The following is a 13,591-nucleotide window of genomic DNA, read 5'->3' as shown; positions in this document are numbered from 1 at the left end:
CTGGCCCCCAAACCGGCCATGGCAACACAGAGAAGCCAGCAGAGGGCATCCCCAACGCCTGTGGTCACCAAGAGCCCAAGAGGACTGGTGGGAGGTAAAATGGGGAAGATGGGGAGGAGGAGGTAAATGTGAGGTCTAACCCTAACTCTGAATTCTGTTCAGAGCAGTGATATTAACGGCCATCATTTAACTCTGTGCTGCCCTTGGGGAGAAGGCGTGCACGCACGCGTCACCTTATGAATTCTCACGATGTCCCCCTGTCCCTGTAACACCAGACTAGGGCTCTGAAACGTCTCCATTCTCTTGCCCTCTTCCGTGCGTGCACCCTGTAGCAGGGTTCCAAGGATCAGATCGAAAATAAAAGGACCCATGAAACATAACCGTGTGTCCAAGTAAGGAAAGAGAAAGTTCAGTGGAGGGTGTTTAATGTCAGAGGGAAACTACATCTGGGGCACAAGAGAAGAGCCCGCAACAGGCCGGCCGAGCAGGGCCGCGCCTGCCCCAGCTTCCCGCAGCGGGGCGGGCCGGCAGCAGCCTCAGAGCGTCCGCTCCCTGCGCGGGGGCACGGCGCCATCCGCCCTCGCCAGTCACCACCTGGCTTTCTGCAGCTCGGGCACAGAGAGGCCATGTCTTTCCTGACACGTCAGGTCAAACGACCCCTCCCTCCTGGTGCAGGAGCCAGTGCATCGGAAGGAAAAGTAGTTCTCGCTGGAAAGGCAGGACCCGGAGTCTGGGGAGGAGTTGCTTAGGGCGGATGTCTTGGAAAACAAATCCCCTGTGGTCCCCAGAGACGGCGTGGGGCCGGTCCTCTTTCCTGTAACTGTGGATTCTGCAAGTACGCACACGGACGAAAGTGCAAGGAGGCACTGGGCCTCTCATGGAACCAGTCGGTGTCCTGGACGAGACCCAGAAGATGCCAGGCGTGAGGCGGGGTTCCCGCCACTCCACGGGGCCGCCCGGCCCAGAGGCCAGGGTCGCAGGGCAGTCACCCACCCAGCAAAGACTCCAGACATCATCAAGTTCCCCCTCCAAGCACCACCTCTGTCCTCAAGGCCGCGGTGGGTAGACAGGGAACAGTCCCAAGTCCCTACCTCTTGAGAGGCCCCACCAGAGGCGGGGACAGAGCCCTTTCCCCACCCACTGGGAGCAGAGAACCAGCAAAATCCAATCCTCCAAGGTTTCCAGCGCCTCTTAAATAGGCTTTTCCTTTCCGTTTTCTTCCTTCAGTTATTTACCATCCATCCTTTTCTTTATACAAATATAAAATAGATTTATATAGATTTATATCCTATAGACTCTGTGCGGCAGTGCGGAGGAGCACCGGAGAGCGGCCCTGGCTACTTGCAGACGAACTGGTCCACGACCTGCGTGCACTTCTTGCAGCGGACGAAGCAGCACCAGTGGAACTTGCAGTGGCAGCGCTCGGTCTGCACGCTCTTGAACTGGTCGTAGCCGCGGCCGCAGCACATGAGCGCGCAGCCGTCGAGGCCCTCGGACGTCTTGTTGCACAGGCGGCCCTGCGTGCCCAGCGAGCCCGTGCTCTGGTCGCGCAGGCAGTAGTCCGGGCTGGGGTCCACGTAGACCAGGTCCTCGGGGGTGGGCTGCTTGAAGCGGCTGTTGACCAGCTCCAGCTTGCCCCGGCGGGTGATGCGCATGGCAGCCGCGCTATCGTACTTCTCCTTCAGCTGGTCCCCCACCTTGCGGAACTCCGCCAGCTGCAGCCAGCAGGTCTTGAGGCTGCAGGACCCCGAGACGCCGTGGCATTTGCAGGCCACGTCTGCCGTCTTATACACAGCCTGCGGGGAGAGGGGGAGGAGAGAGAAGGGGATGAGAAGGAGCATCCCTGACGGAAGATGCCCGGAGGCCGGCGAGGGCGAGCGCAGGAGAGGGCCGGCGGGGTGCGAGTGCGGAGGGGCGGTTTTCCAACCGTGTCCAAAGGTCTTTCCAGGTTGAAAGTGGATAAAAGGAACAGCACATAGAAAACTTCTGGGGAGGTGACGGCCATGTCTGAGTCACTACCAGGATGGCACACTTGCCCTTTTTGTTACCCATTTATTATCACTTGAAATTTGTCACAAGAAATGTGTCATCGTTACCAGCAGGAAAAAAAAAAAAAAAAAAAAGGCTATTTCTATCTTGATCAAAGTCTCAAACAAATAAAAACCAGCAACATGAGTCTAGATTTTACACAATATGGAGCCCAGTCCAGAAAAAAGAATCAGCCGTACCAGGAGCCTGTAACAGAGACTGCTGGCACGGCCCTGGCTAGCCGAAAGCTATCCCCAATCCTGTCAAGTCCCCTAAGAATTAAACGGTCCCTTTTTCTGTGTTAACAGTTGTCACTAGCTCCACAGAGCCATCGGAGCCTCACCATAAACCACAGCACATCTGTGACAAGACACCCCCTGGGAGTGGCTGTGATGCAGGGGAGGGGCAGGCCCTCTGCGATGGGAGAGCAGACTGGTGGGTCCATCTTAGGGCGGATGTCTTGGAAAACAAATCCACCCAGAAGTCACTGAACCACAAAAATGGGAGGGGACCTGAACGTGGGCTACCCCAAATCCAAATGGAACAGCAACAGCAGACCAGAAAGCTGCTTACAAAGTGCCTTTCAGCGAAAGCATACGGATGCATTGTGTCAACTAGCCCTGGCAGCCGGCCCAGAAGTGCAGATGGCAGGATAAAGATGCAGGTCTGCCGCCCAACATTTTCTTCTGCCACAGCTATTGTCACCGACGCAGGCAGGACTCATTTGTCAAGGGTTTCTCTCGGCTTTCTTTTCAAGAGTCCCCAGATTGTGTCTTTATTCAGCACTGCGGCCGGGACCACTGCAGGTGCAAGAGGGAGCTTCAGCTGCATCAGCTCACATTACTCCTGTCCAAACTCTTCCTGATTTTTTTCTGGTACAGAACTATTCCCACTATTTTAGGGTGGAGAAACTGTCGCTCTACATGAGGCTCAATAAGCTGTGCAAGGGCCACCCAGGAAGGCTTGCTCACCAAACTTGGGGCTTAAAAAAGGATTAGGGTGGAGAAGTCAGGCAGCCCCCTCCCCAAGGTTAAAGGCACCAGCACTTGGCTGGCAGCTCCAGGCCAAAGGCAGAAAGGAACTGATACCCCATTCCGACAGGGACTTCAAAGACGGGGCCCGCAATCGTCCCCTGGCGCAAATCCCCCGGGTCTGAGCTGGAGCCTGACATTCCTTGGAAATGGTCCTCGGTTTAGAGAGGGATGTCAGGCAGCTGGCGCTGTTAGAAGAAGGAGGAAACATTAAGGGCCTAAAACTGTGTACCCGACACTGAGTGACTGGGGGTGAGGGGCGGATAAGCATCTCCAACGGGGAGCAAACACTTCAGGAGATTTGGGAGGGACAGGAATTTTAGTAAAACAAATCCAGAAGGGAGAGCGTCACTGACCCTCACTATTTAGACGTCCATTCTACCTTCTTCTAGGAAGAAAGACACCATAGAGACGGTAATGTTTGTATTTTAAATATTTTACTGTTGCTAATATATAGATGCTCCTCTTGCAAGAGAAGGAGGTTGGTAATTTTGGCCCTTGCTGCGAACTGAAAAAGCAAGAGAATGTTTTAAAATTTTTCTTAGGTCTACATCTCGCCCCCTGGCAGAGCCCCTGGCCCCTCTTCCGCATCTAACGGTGTGACAGAGCTTGGTCACTGGCAGGAGTGTCACAAGGACGAGGCAGCTTTCATCTGGAAAATGCTCAGAGGCCCTTGAGTGACAAGGCAGTATCAACCCACCGCCCCTGGCTTCAGTATTGTAAAACAAGGTCATTAGAGGCTCTCAAAGGCCAAGAGAAATTTCTTGCAAAGTATGCCCAAGATTTACTCTGTGGTCAAGATGTCAGATCCTAGATATCCTACCCTTTAAAAAGATCTGGTTGTGTAATACCGGTCCGGGGCATTTTCAATCCCGGCCACCGCTTAGTCCTTCCTGAGGAAGGTTCTGTGTAGGTGTGAGGAGGTGGGAGGTGATTGATGGCGAGGCCTGCTCCTTGGAGGGGGGATAAGACATAGAGAGGGACAGAGATTCCCCACCTGGAGCAGGTGGAGGCTGGGGAGAGATAAAGGGCTGTGCAGAGGTGAGGAGGCTGCAGGGAGGAGACAGAGGAAGCCGGGGAGGGGGTCGGACAGGCTGATGGAAGGCGCAGCCGAGATAAGGGCTGGAAAAAGCAAACAAACAATTAAGGGTGAAGAAATGAGGAGCCAGCAGAAGTGGGGCCCGGATGAGGATGAGCGCCTGGTCACCTCCGCATCTGCCCCGGGGCCCCAAGCGCGGCTCCAAGCAGAGACAGGAAAGCCTTCCTGAATTTGACCTCTTGCTAGGAGGCCACGGGGAATTTTCCCTGCACTGTCACGTGCACACCGCCCCCGCCCCCAACCAAGAGCACAGCAGAGGTCCCAGGGCACCCCGGTCCTCAGGAGCTGGAGGAAGCAAAGTCTCACACCTCAGCCAAGTCCGCAAGGCTCCAGTGCGCCTCAGATGCAGAGACGGCTAGCCATGGGGAATGGGAAAGACTGTGGGAGTATGTGGTATTTGAACTGAGATCTCGAAAAATGGGTAGAATTTGGGCGTTCAGGAGATAAAGTGGAGACCTTAACCTTTTTTTTTCCAATCAGTCTTTCACGGTTAGACTCCCAAAGACTGGCAAACAGGAAGTCGTGGGAGACTGAGGCAGCTCCACAGATGCCCTCAGAGCAGAAGAGTTCTGGTCTCTCCACCCGGATTTATAGCACAATAGCCACGGATCAGAGCGACGGCCCGAACTCCTGACACGCCACAGCTAAACACCCATATCTGGCTAAACAAAACTAGCCTCTGGACGTGGGCTCTGCAAGGAAGATGCTGGGCAATAACCAATTCTAATTCTGATTTGATGTCACGCCAGTGATGGCGCTAGGTTTACACACGGGTACCATGTTCTACCAGCACCACAGGATGCTAAGTCATAGAAAAGGCATTTCCAATCCCCTTTGTTTGATATGTGCTCCTATGAAACGAGTTAATTTAAAAAAAAAATTAATATATTAACACTTTTTAGAAGTATATCCATATCCTGTTACTGAATCACCAATGAACCAACATTAAATTTCTGCATTTATTTCTCTTCCAGAAACTGCTGCTCCTGTTTTTTCGTTAGATCATCTTTGGCCTCACTAAGTACCTTGCTGGGCCCCGAGCCCGGGCTTGACACAGACCTGAGTGTGGACAGCTCTCCCAGAGAGAGGTCTGTGTAGTTTCCTGAGAGGTCCGTGGCCCCGGCCCTTCGCCAGGAGGGCCTCCTGCCACCCAGCACTCGGGCCTCAGACCTCTCTCCAGGGAGATCTGGACGCACATCCACAGTGGACGCCTGAAGAGTGGAAGACAGAGCTTGTGGCTGAGAGAGGCCTCCAGTCGGTAGCAGAGGCAGACCCCGCTCAGGAGAGAGGAGCAGGCCGTGTGCTCAGATGTGGGGGCTTCCTGAGCAGGTGCCGGCAGATGAGGCCCAAGCTCTCCAGCACCCGTGCAGGAAGCCCAGAGCCCTGGCCCAGGTGTGCTCTGCACAGACAATAAACCCAGCTCTCCCCAAACCTACATTTTAGTCTCCACTGAAACTGAGGCTCAGAAGACCCTCGCCTCTTACATGAGATTGATGAGACTGGGCCTTCAAAGGATGGTTGCCTTCCACACTGCCACTTAGGTTAAAGCACCCAAGTGTGTTTGCCATCGGTACTGAAGTGTGCTTTTGGACTGGGTCTCGGGATATGCATGATGGCAGCCCTGAAAAGTCAGTTCTGCTTTACCTGAGCCTCTAACAAACCATAAACCCTAGACGAGGTCTGATGGCCGAAACTTCCAATCATCCTAGCTGTTCAAATGACACAGGAGGGGCAGCCAAGACAAGAGGTGTCTGGGATTCTGATGATGAGACTGCACCTAAGTCCTACAGGCACGGATGTCCTGTGGAGAAACAGATAAGGCTAAAAGAGTGACAACTGCGTGTGTCTTGTGGGAAATGGAGCCTTTGGAAATCAAGGATGAGTTCCACAGTGTGGGAATCTAGGTCAGCATCATAAGAACCTCTGTGGTCAGACTCACCCCCCTTCCTGGACCAGCCGCCATCACACAGCAGAGCCGAGGAACAGCCGATGGTCTAGGTGTGTGTGTGGGCGGGCCCTCTGTCCATGTGTGTGCGTGGGCGGGGCCCTCTGTCCAGGTGTGTGTGTGGGGGGCCCCCTGTCTAGGTGTGTGTGGGGCGGGGTCCCCTGTCCAGGTGTGTGTGGGGGGCGGGGCCCTCTGTCCGGGTGTGTGTGTGGGCGGGGCCCCCTGTCCAGCTGTGTGTGTGGGCGGGGCCCGCCGTCCAGGTGCGCGTGGGGCGGGGTCGCTTACCCTCCGGCCGGCCTCGTTGTTCTGCAGGTTCATGAGCACGCGGCCCTGCTCCTCCGAGCCCTTGGCGAAGTTCTTCTCGCGCTCGCGGGCGTCCACGAACTCCTTGGCGAAGCGGTAGCCGTAGTCCACGTTGTCGCCGCAGCCGCCCCACAGCCAGTCCCGGGGCAGGTCCTTGGGCCGCGCGGCCCGGCTGCAGCCGCACGTGGACAGCTCCCCCTCGCGGCAGGCGCGGCTGATGGCGTTGACCACCCCGGCCGCGCTCACGGCGTAGGTGAAGGCCGTCTCCCGGCTCCCTGCGGGTGGAAGGGAGACGGGTGAGGCCCCTGCCCCCTGCCGCCCCGCCAGCCCGCACGCCCGGAGGGGGCACCTCTCCCTGCCGAGGCCCCCGGGGTTAGAAAGCGCCCGGGACCAGGAACCGAAGTTGACTCGTCTGCCCGTGAGTCCCTTCAGCCCCGGCCTGCACCTCATCCCTTCCGGAGAGGTTTCCCCGGCTGTGCCTTCCTAGGAGGCCGGCCTGAGTGGACGGGAGCGGGGGGCATGGAGGCATTGGTGGACCAGGTGGGACGGCCGGAACGAGACTGGGCACAAATCATGGGACCCACAGTGCAGCTCTATCCTGGCAAACACCTCTCCCTCACAGGCCTGTTTCTCATCCTCCACGAGTCACACATCTGTCTTTTTACGCCTGCATTATCTAGCTGGACAGCGGCCGAGACCAGGAGTAGAAATGAACTAGGATGACAACATCCAGAACCGTCTGAGCCGTTTCCCTCTGTCCCCTGAGGTCCACACTGCCACCCAGCCCGATGGTACTGGGGCACCACCTCCACGGACACTCAGCACGGTCTTTCTAAATATCCAGATCATTTCCTGTAAGAAACCCAAACTGTGTACTTTATTGCTATAGTGAACCGCTTAAGAACCCATATGATGGATGTTCTACTTCAATAAAAACGTTGATAAAAAATAATACTCAGCCACCAGGGACATGCAAATCAAAATCACGAGACATCACTTCACACCCACGAGGATGGCTATAATCAAAAAGGCAACTAATGACAAGTTGATGAGGATATGGAAAAACCGGAACCCTCATGTGTTGCTGGTGGGAACGTTTTAAGGCACAGCTGCTTTGGAAAACAGTCTGGCAGCTCCTCAAAAGGTTAAATGTAGAACTACCATATGACCCAGGAATTCCACTCCTAAGAATATATCCAAGATAAATGAAAACATATGTCCACAGAAAAACTAGTACGTGAATGTTCGTCACAGCATTATTCATAATACCCAAAAAGTGGAAACAACTCATATTGTCCATCAGCGAATGAATGGGTGAGCAAAAGGTGGCATTATCCACGCAATGGAATATTATTCAGCCATAAAAAGTAATGAAGTGCTGCAGACAGGCTACAACATGGTTGAACCTTGAGTTATTATGATAAGTGAGCCACTTGGCATTTTGTGTCTGTATTGAACAGACACAAAAGGCCATGTATTGTATGATCCCGTTTATATGAAATGTCCACAATATGAAAATTCATAGAGACAGAAAGATTAGTGCTGTCTAGGGTTTGGGGAAGAGGAAGAAGAGGTGGAGAGTGACCACTTGTGGGTATGCAGTGTCTTTACAGGGCTGTGAAAATGTCCTGAGATTAGAGGGTGGTGATGGTTGCACAATCTGGTGAATATACACTGAACTGTACACTTCAAAATGCTGAATTGTACCATACGTGATTTACATTCAGTAAAATAATACTTGTATGGACTCAGGTATGGAGGGAGGGGAGGCGTTCTTAGCAGGGAACTGAGATTCAGTCCTGATCTCAGCGACTAAACCAGGCAGGATCTTCTGCTCCCCACGCCCCCCCTCTTCTGAGCCTCCAAGGTCAGGGGTAGCCATCCCACGATCCTGTCTTGGCAGGTGGTGAGGAAGGCAGTCTGCAGTCACTGCACCTGGCCCTACTTCTGGATGGTCTAGGCACAACACAGTGAAGTTTGCAACCAGGACAGACAGGGCAAGTCAGTTTTTCTCCAGTAACCAGGGGTCAGCTTCTGGTCAGGTGTGGAGCAGGAGAGGCACCAGGAAAAACCAGGTGATGTGGGAAGCCACACTCATGATTCAGCCCTTGGGACTGATGTTTGAGCCAGTGTGAACCACAGCCAGAGACAGGATCTATGGGTCTAGGGAGTTAGACTATGTGAGCTCCCAGGACGGTAAGATGGCCAAGGGGTCTTAGGGAGGAGGGCCTGGGCACCCCTTTGAAGGAGTCATGCCTGAGAAGTCTCCCTAAAACAGTTCCTCAACCCCCAACCTGGCATCCAGGGACAGGAAGGAGAGTCTGAAGCTGGGCCCAGATCTACACTCCATCCGCTGTGAGCATCGCTTTTACAACATGCCTTGGAGAATCGGGTTGGATTCCCAAGGCCACCCACTCCATCTTTTTAAAATGACTCTAATCACCAGAATGTTCTTTCTTAGAGTAAGCTGAAAGATGCCTCCCTATAACTTCCCTCTTCTGGAGCTAATCCCTCTTCCATTTGACAGCCCTTCAGGATTTGAAAACAACGAATATGCCTTTTATGTTTTCTCTTTTCCAAGCTACATATGTCTGATTTCTTCCACCACCGTTCTTTAGCAAACATGCTTTGCAGAGCTGAGTCACCCCTCTCAGAATTGCCTTTTAAAATAACGTTCCTGCAGCTGAGCGTAATCCTGCAGACGTCAGGGCTCTGAGGGTCCAGCCCACCATGTAGTTGGATCCCGGTCTGTCCCGGTGAATCCCCTCAGGATCTCCCGTGGTCACTCTGTCTCCTTTGGTTGGGGGCATCATTCGGCCCTGAGTGCAGGCAGCTCTGCCTTCCTGGGGCAGCACGTGGGCCTCAGGGAAGCCTAAGGACAGACCTCGTGCTGCTCTCAACAGCAGAGAACTGGGGGCGTCTCTATATGTGAAACAATACAGAGAGGACAAAGGCTGATAAACCAGCAGCCAGGGAGCTCCTGAGAGGTCATGCATCTTCCCGGGACACAGAGACAGCAGGACAATATCACGTCCTCTGTTCCACAGCTGCCCAGCTACCCGTAGGAACCTCCCACCTCCCTGGCCTCCCTGGCCTCCAGGCGAGGGGCCTGGTGCCCTCCAGGCCGCTCTGCTGCCCTCTGGTGGTGGACTCTTGCAGTGACTCAAAGGAAGGCATCTCAGAAGCCACCCGCCAGACACAGGGAGAGGACTCGCCAGAATGCCTGGGCCCAGCGGGAGGCGGGAGGACAGCTTCCCAGGCAGCATAAGCCTGCAGGGAAGCTGCGAAAGGGGACGGTGAGGATAAGGCAAACAGAGGGGTTCCATTTGTAACAGAATAGGGCAGAGACTGGTAGCGTCTGCTTTCACTGGTCACTCCACCACGCAGACCTGCACCCCACGGAGTCTCTATTCCCGACACGCCTTCTTCCCTAAAGCAAAGCCGTGCTTTTGGGCCTTCACGCAACAAAATTACATGAAAAGGATCTGGCCAACGTCAGGCATTCACTAGGTCCCAAAGAAATATTAGTTCCCTGACAGTGATTAGGGGATGCCTCTCTCTGCACCTGGGCCATCCTAGTTCCCTCACCTGAAACCCAGCAGGCAGGGAGAGTGGCTAACCAAGACCCTCACCAGGAAGAAGGGACGGACACTAAGCGCATTTGAGAAGAACTGATCAACTATGAATGAATCCCATTTGACCCCCAGGCCTATTGTTTTGGGAAAGTTGCCCAGCAGGACTGTTGCAGGAACTCATGAGCATTCCTTTCAAGGACCTTGAGTTGATGCTGAAGGAAGAAGAGAGAAGCAAGTTTCAAAGTGTAATTTCCCTGGACCTCACTTCTCAATGTGGGGCAGGGAGGGAGGGGAAAGGGGTCAGGAGAGGGCGGGGCCTTCGCAAAAGAGGCGCAGAATCCCTAACTCCCCTGGTCCTGGCCTGCTAGAAACCGCAGCCTCAGGGAACTCCAGAATGTTGCCTTTGGGGGGAAGCTGTTGGGGGAGAATGTGAGCTGGGACGTGGTGCTCTAACACCTTCCTTTTATGGCCCTGGGGATAAGAACCAGTAGAATAGGGCCGGATTTCTCAATTTCTTGCCAGGGAGGGAAGGACTGCATTTCAAAAGGACCTAAAACAATTAGACCCCAGATCACACCTCCATCTAAGCAATAGGGTAGCCAAAGAATCCTCGGCCAGGAGTGGGAGAGGGGACAGGACAGGAATACAGGCAGGGGTGGCCCTCTCATCTTCCTCCTTCAGTCTGCCCCTCCCCGCCCTCACTTTCACACACATCCCCTTTCAAATGAAAAAGCTGGGACTGGATCTGGGTCGGGTTAATGACAGCCATCGCCAATTTGGCCCAAAGTTTCTCTCTCTCTCAGTGTCCAAGTGGAAGAGGCAAAACTCTCCAGACACTCAGGGCTGCAATTTTCAGCTCTCTGCCCACAGCTCTAGAGGAGGCCCTGGAGCTGAGACAGGGGTCAGTCGTGGTGGGCGGGCTTCCCGATCCGCTCTAACTCAGCTTAGACCCCTGCCCCCTGCCCAGAGGGAGCGCCTCTAGGCTGCCTGCTCGGGGCCGGGCGGGAAGCAGAGGGCCAGCTGACCCCGGGGCTGGGCGCCAGTACGCCACCCAAGACCACCCCCTTGCACGCCGGTCCCCGTGGAGCCCTGGCTCCCAGGCCGGGAAGCACAGCTGCTCCAGCCCCACCCCCCGCTCACCTATCTGCATGACTCTCCCAAAGACGGAGGCATCGTCCACGGTGCTGCAGTTCCACCGCCGCTGCCGGAACTGGTGCTGGCACTCCCTGATGCCCGTCCTGGCCCCCTCGCCTATGTAGGCCATGTGCTCCTGGTACAGCTGGCACAGCTTCCGCTGGCCGGCGGAGAGCCCGGGGAGCTGGCTGCACACGGGCTGCGCCCCGATGATGAACATCTCAGGCCTCTGCACCGGGTTCATAGCCAAAGACCTGCAGCAAGAGGGCTGGGAGTGAGCGCGGCCCAGGGGCAGCGGCAGGCCTCGCACCTGACCCCCTCCCAGGGGAGTTTTCCGCGGGCAGGCCCTGAGCCGGGGGCTTGGGAAGGAAAGTCACCCAAAACCGAGTTCCTGCCTTCAAAGGGAAACTGAGGCACGAACGCAGGCGACGTGTGAGATGTCGAATGCCCGAGACCACCTTGGGCGTCTGGATCCACAGTGATCAGACAGGGAGGAGCGCTCAGAGCTGGGAGAAGGCTTCAGGGGGGATGGCCGGAGTGGTCTGCAGGGTGGGCGCGCTGTGCGTGAGGCCGCTTCTCTGCAGGAGGAGGGTTAGGCCACTGTGGCCCAAGGGCAGGATGTGTGCGGAAAGCAGTCCATTCCTTTCAAGAAAACTCCCCTTAGGCCTTTAAAATCGAAACCAGTTTACATACATGGCCATATATTCTAAAAGTCTGCACTTCCTTCTCCGCCACACGGCCCCTGCCCCTGCCCTGTAGGGCTCTCCTGCTCATCTAGCAGATATAATAAGGTGCTAAGTCACAGCAGAAAGCTGTGGTTTTGCCATCTGATCAAAAATGAGAGCAGAGCACAGACCATGCCAAACAGGGGGCGGGGGGCATGCCTGCCATTCCCCTGTCCACCCGGCAGTGACAGTAATCTTAACAACACAAAAGGAAGCCACACACGCTCCTGCAAATCCCTCATCTGGTCTTCAGACTTAGAAACCGGGAATCCTACTCTCCTTGCCCTCGCCAGCAGGAAAAAAAAAAAAAAAAAAAATCAATATTCGTATTGATCCGATAGCAACAAAAGAGCTATTTCTAACAACCCATGGAGATGGAGGAGGTCCAGGGAAAGGGGATTTGGACAGGATCAGAGAAAAAGCCAAATGAACTAATCCTTTCTCTTCAGGGAACCTTTACATAACTCTGGGGGCTCGGGAGAGAAAGAGCGGTCCCCGTTCTCCTGGGGTTGCTGAAAAGGGAATGGCCCCTTCTCCCCTCTTCTATGGCCCAGGTGGCCAGGCTGGGAGGGCTTCAGCCTGCACTCACCACCAGGAGCTGGCCGCGGCCCGAAGCGGGGCCCAGCAGGCAAATAGCGCAGCAGCAGCAGCGAGCAGGGCAGGCGGGCTGGGCATGGTCCGCCTGCGCCCCCCCCAGGGCCCGGGGAAGACCCCGGGGACTGACGGCTTCCGAGACGGGCTCCCTGGAGAGAAGAGACCAAAGGGAGCAGTCAGTGTGCGACGCAGACCAGGGGGACCAGGAGGGCCTGCTTCCCAGGGAAGGTCCATCTCTCCCCAGCCTCCCGTCCCACCCTCCCCTTCTCACCCTGAGGGTCGCTCCAGCCTGGGGAGCCCTGCTCGGGACCCACTGCTTAAGGAAACAGGGGACTGAGAGACCAGGAAAGGGAGGAAAGCAAGGCATTTCCAGAGCAGAGCCGCTCCTGGCGGCATTTAGGGAGATGCTTTGGCTGCTGCTATGCACACCTGCCCTCCTTCCAGAACGTCCAAAGAGACAGGACCATCCCACCGGCTCCTCCCAGGGATGCATCTGTTGTGTGGAGCTAAAAACACCTGGCGAGTTGATTGCCTACAGCCAAACAGGAGCCTCCGCTCTCCATCTGCACCCTTCTCCCGCTAAACGCGCTAAACGCGTTTTCCAAATCCCAACCCGAGTCCGCCAGGACAGACAGTAGGCGAAGGGAGGGACTTTTCACTTTCTCGAGCCAGCTCCTCTGGGAAATGTAAAAGCTGCCCCCAGGATGTGCCAGCGGTGTGCCCTCGGTGGCCCATGCCTCCTCTGTGCCCTCCAGGAGGGATGGGTTTGCCACCCTCGCATCAGACTGCCTGTTCCCAGAGAACAGCTTTCCCAGAGCCCCTGGAGACAGACGGACCCTGAAGCAAGCCTCTGGCAACGCAACCCCACCTCCTCTCCTCCCTGAGCCCCCATCCAGGGCGTGACCACACCCCCAGGGCCCCTCAGCACCCCACCTCAATGAAACACCCGCTCCCACACTCCGAGACCACCCCCATCTCACCGAGCAGCACAGGGCCTCCTGGCTCTCCGGGAGGGGCTCTGGGTCATCAGCCTGGGAGATATATCTGTCCCGGGGCCACCAGGAGAGGAAGGTGGCCGAGCAGGGCCCGGGGGAGCTGGGGCACAGCTGTCCCCACCCCCTCCGGGCTTTTCTTCGGGAGGTCTCCGTCGGGGCGGG

General features: G+C 55.7%; 1 protein-coding gene across 1 annotated transcript in view; it reads right to left on the bottom strand.

The window, feature by feature from the left end:
• Positions 1–423: 423 nt before the first annotated feature.
• Positions 424–13,591, bottom strand: part of WNT5B (Wnt family member 5B) — a 91,523-nt gene continuing 78,355 nt past the window's right edge. The window contains exons 2-5 of the mRNA XM_061205058.1: positions 12,430–12,583; positions 11,122–11,369; positions 6,389–6,681; positions 424–1,796 (exon numbers count right to left, since the gene is read on the bottom strand). Coding sequence (XP_061061041.1) covers positions 1,338–1,796; positions 6,389–6,681; positions 11,122–11,369; positions 12,430–12,515 — 1,086 coding nt within the window. The 5' untranslated portion in view covers positions 12,516–12,583 and the 3' untranslated portion in view covers positions 424–1,337. The remainder of the gene's footprint in view (positions 1,797–6,388; positions 6,682–11,121; positions 11,370–12,429; positions 12,584–13,591) is intronic.

This window comes from Eubalaena glacialis, chromosome 11 (assembly GCF_028564815.1).
Source record: "Eubalaena glacialis isolate mEubGla1 chromosome 11, mEubGla1.1.hap2.+ XY, whole genome shotgun sequence".
NCBI lineage: Eukaryota > Metazoa > Chordata > Mammalia > Artiodactyla > Balaenidae > Eubalaena > Eubalaena glacialis.
This window is presented reverse-complemented; position numbering and strand designations above follow the sequence as displayed.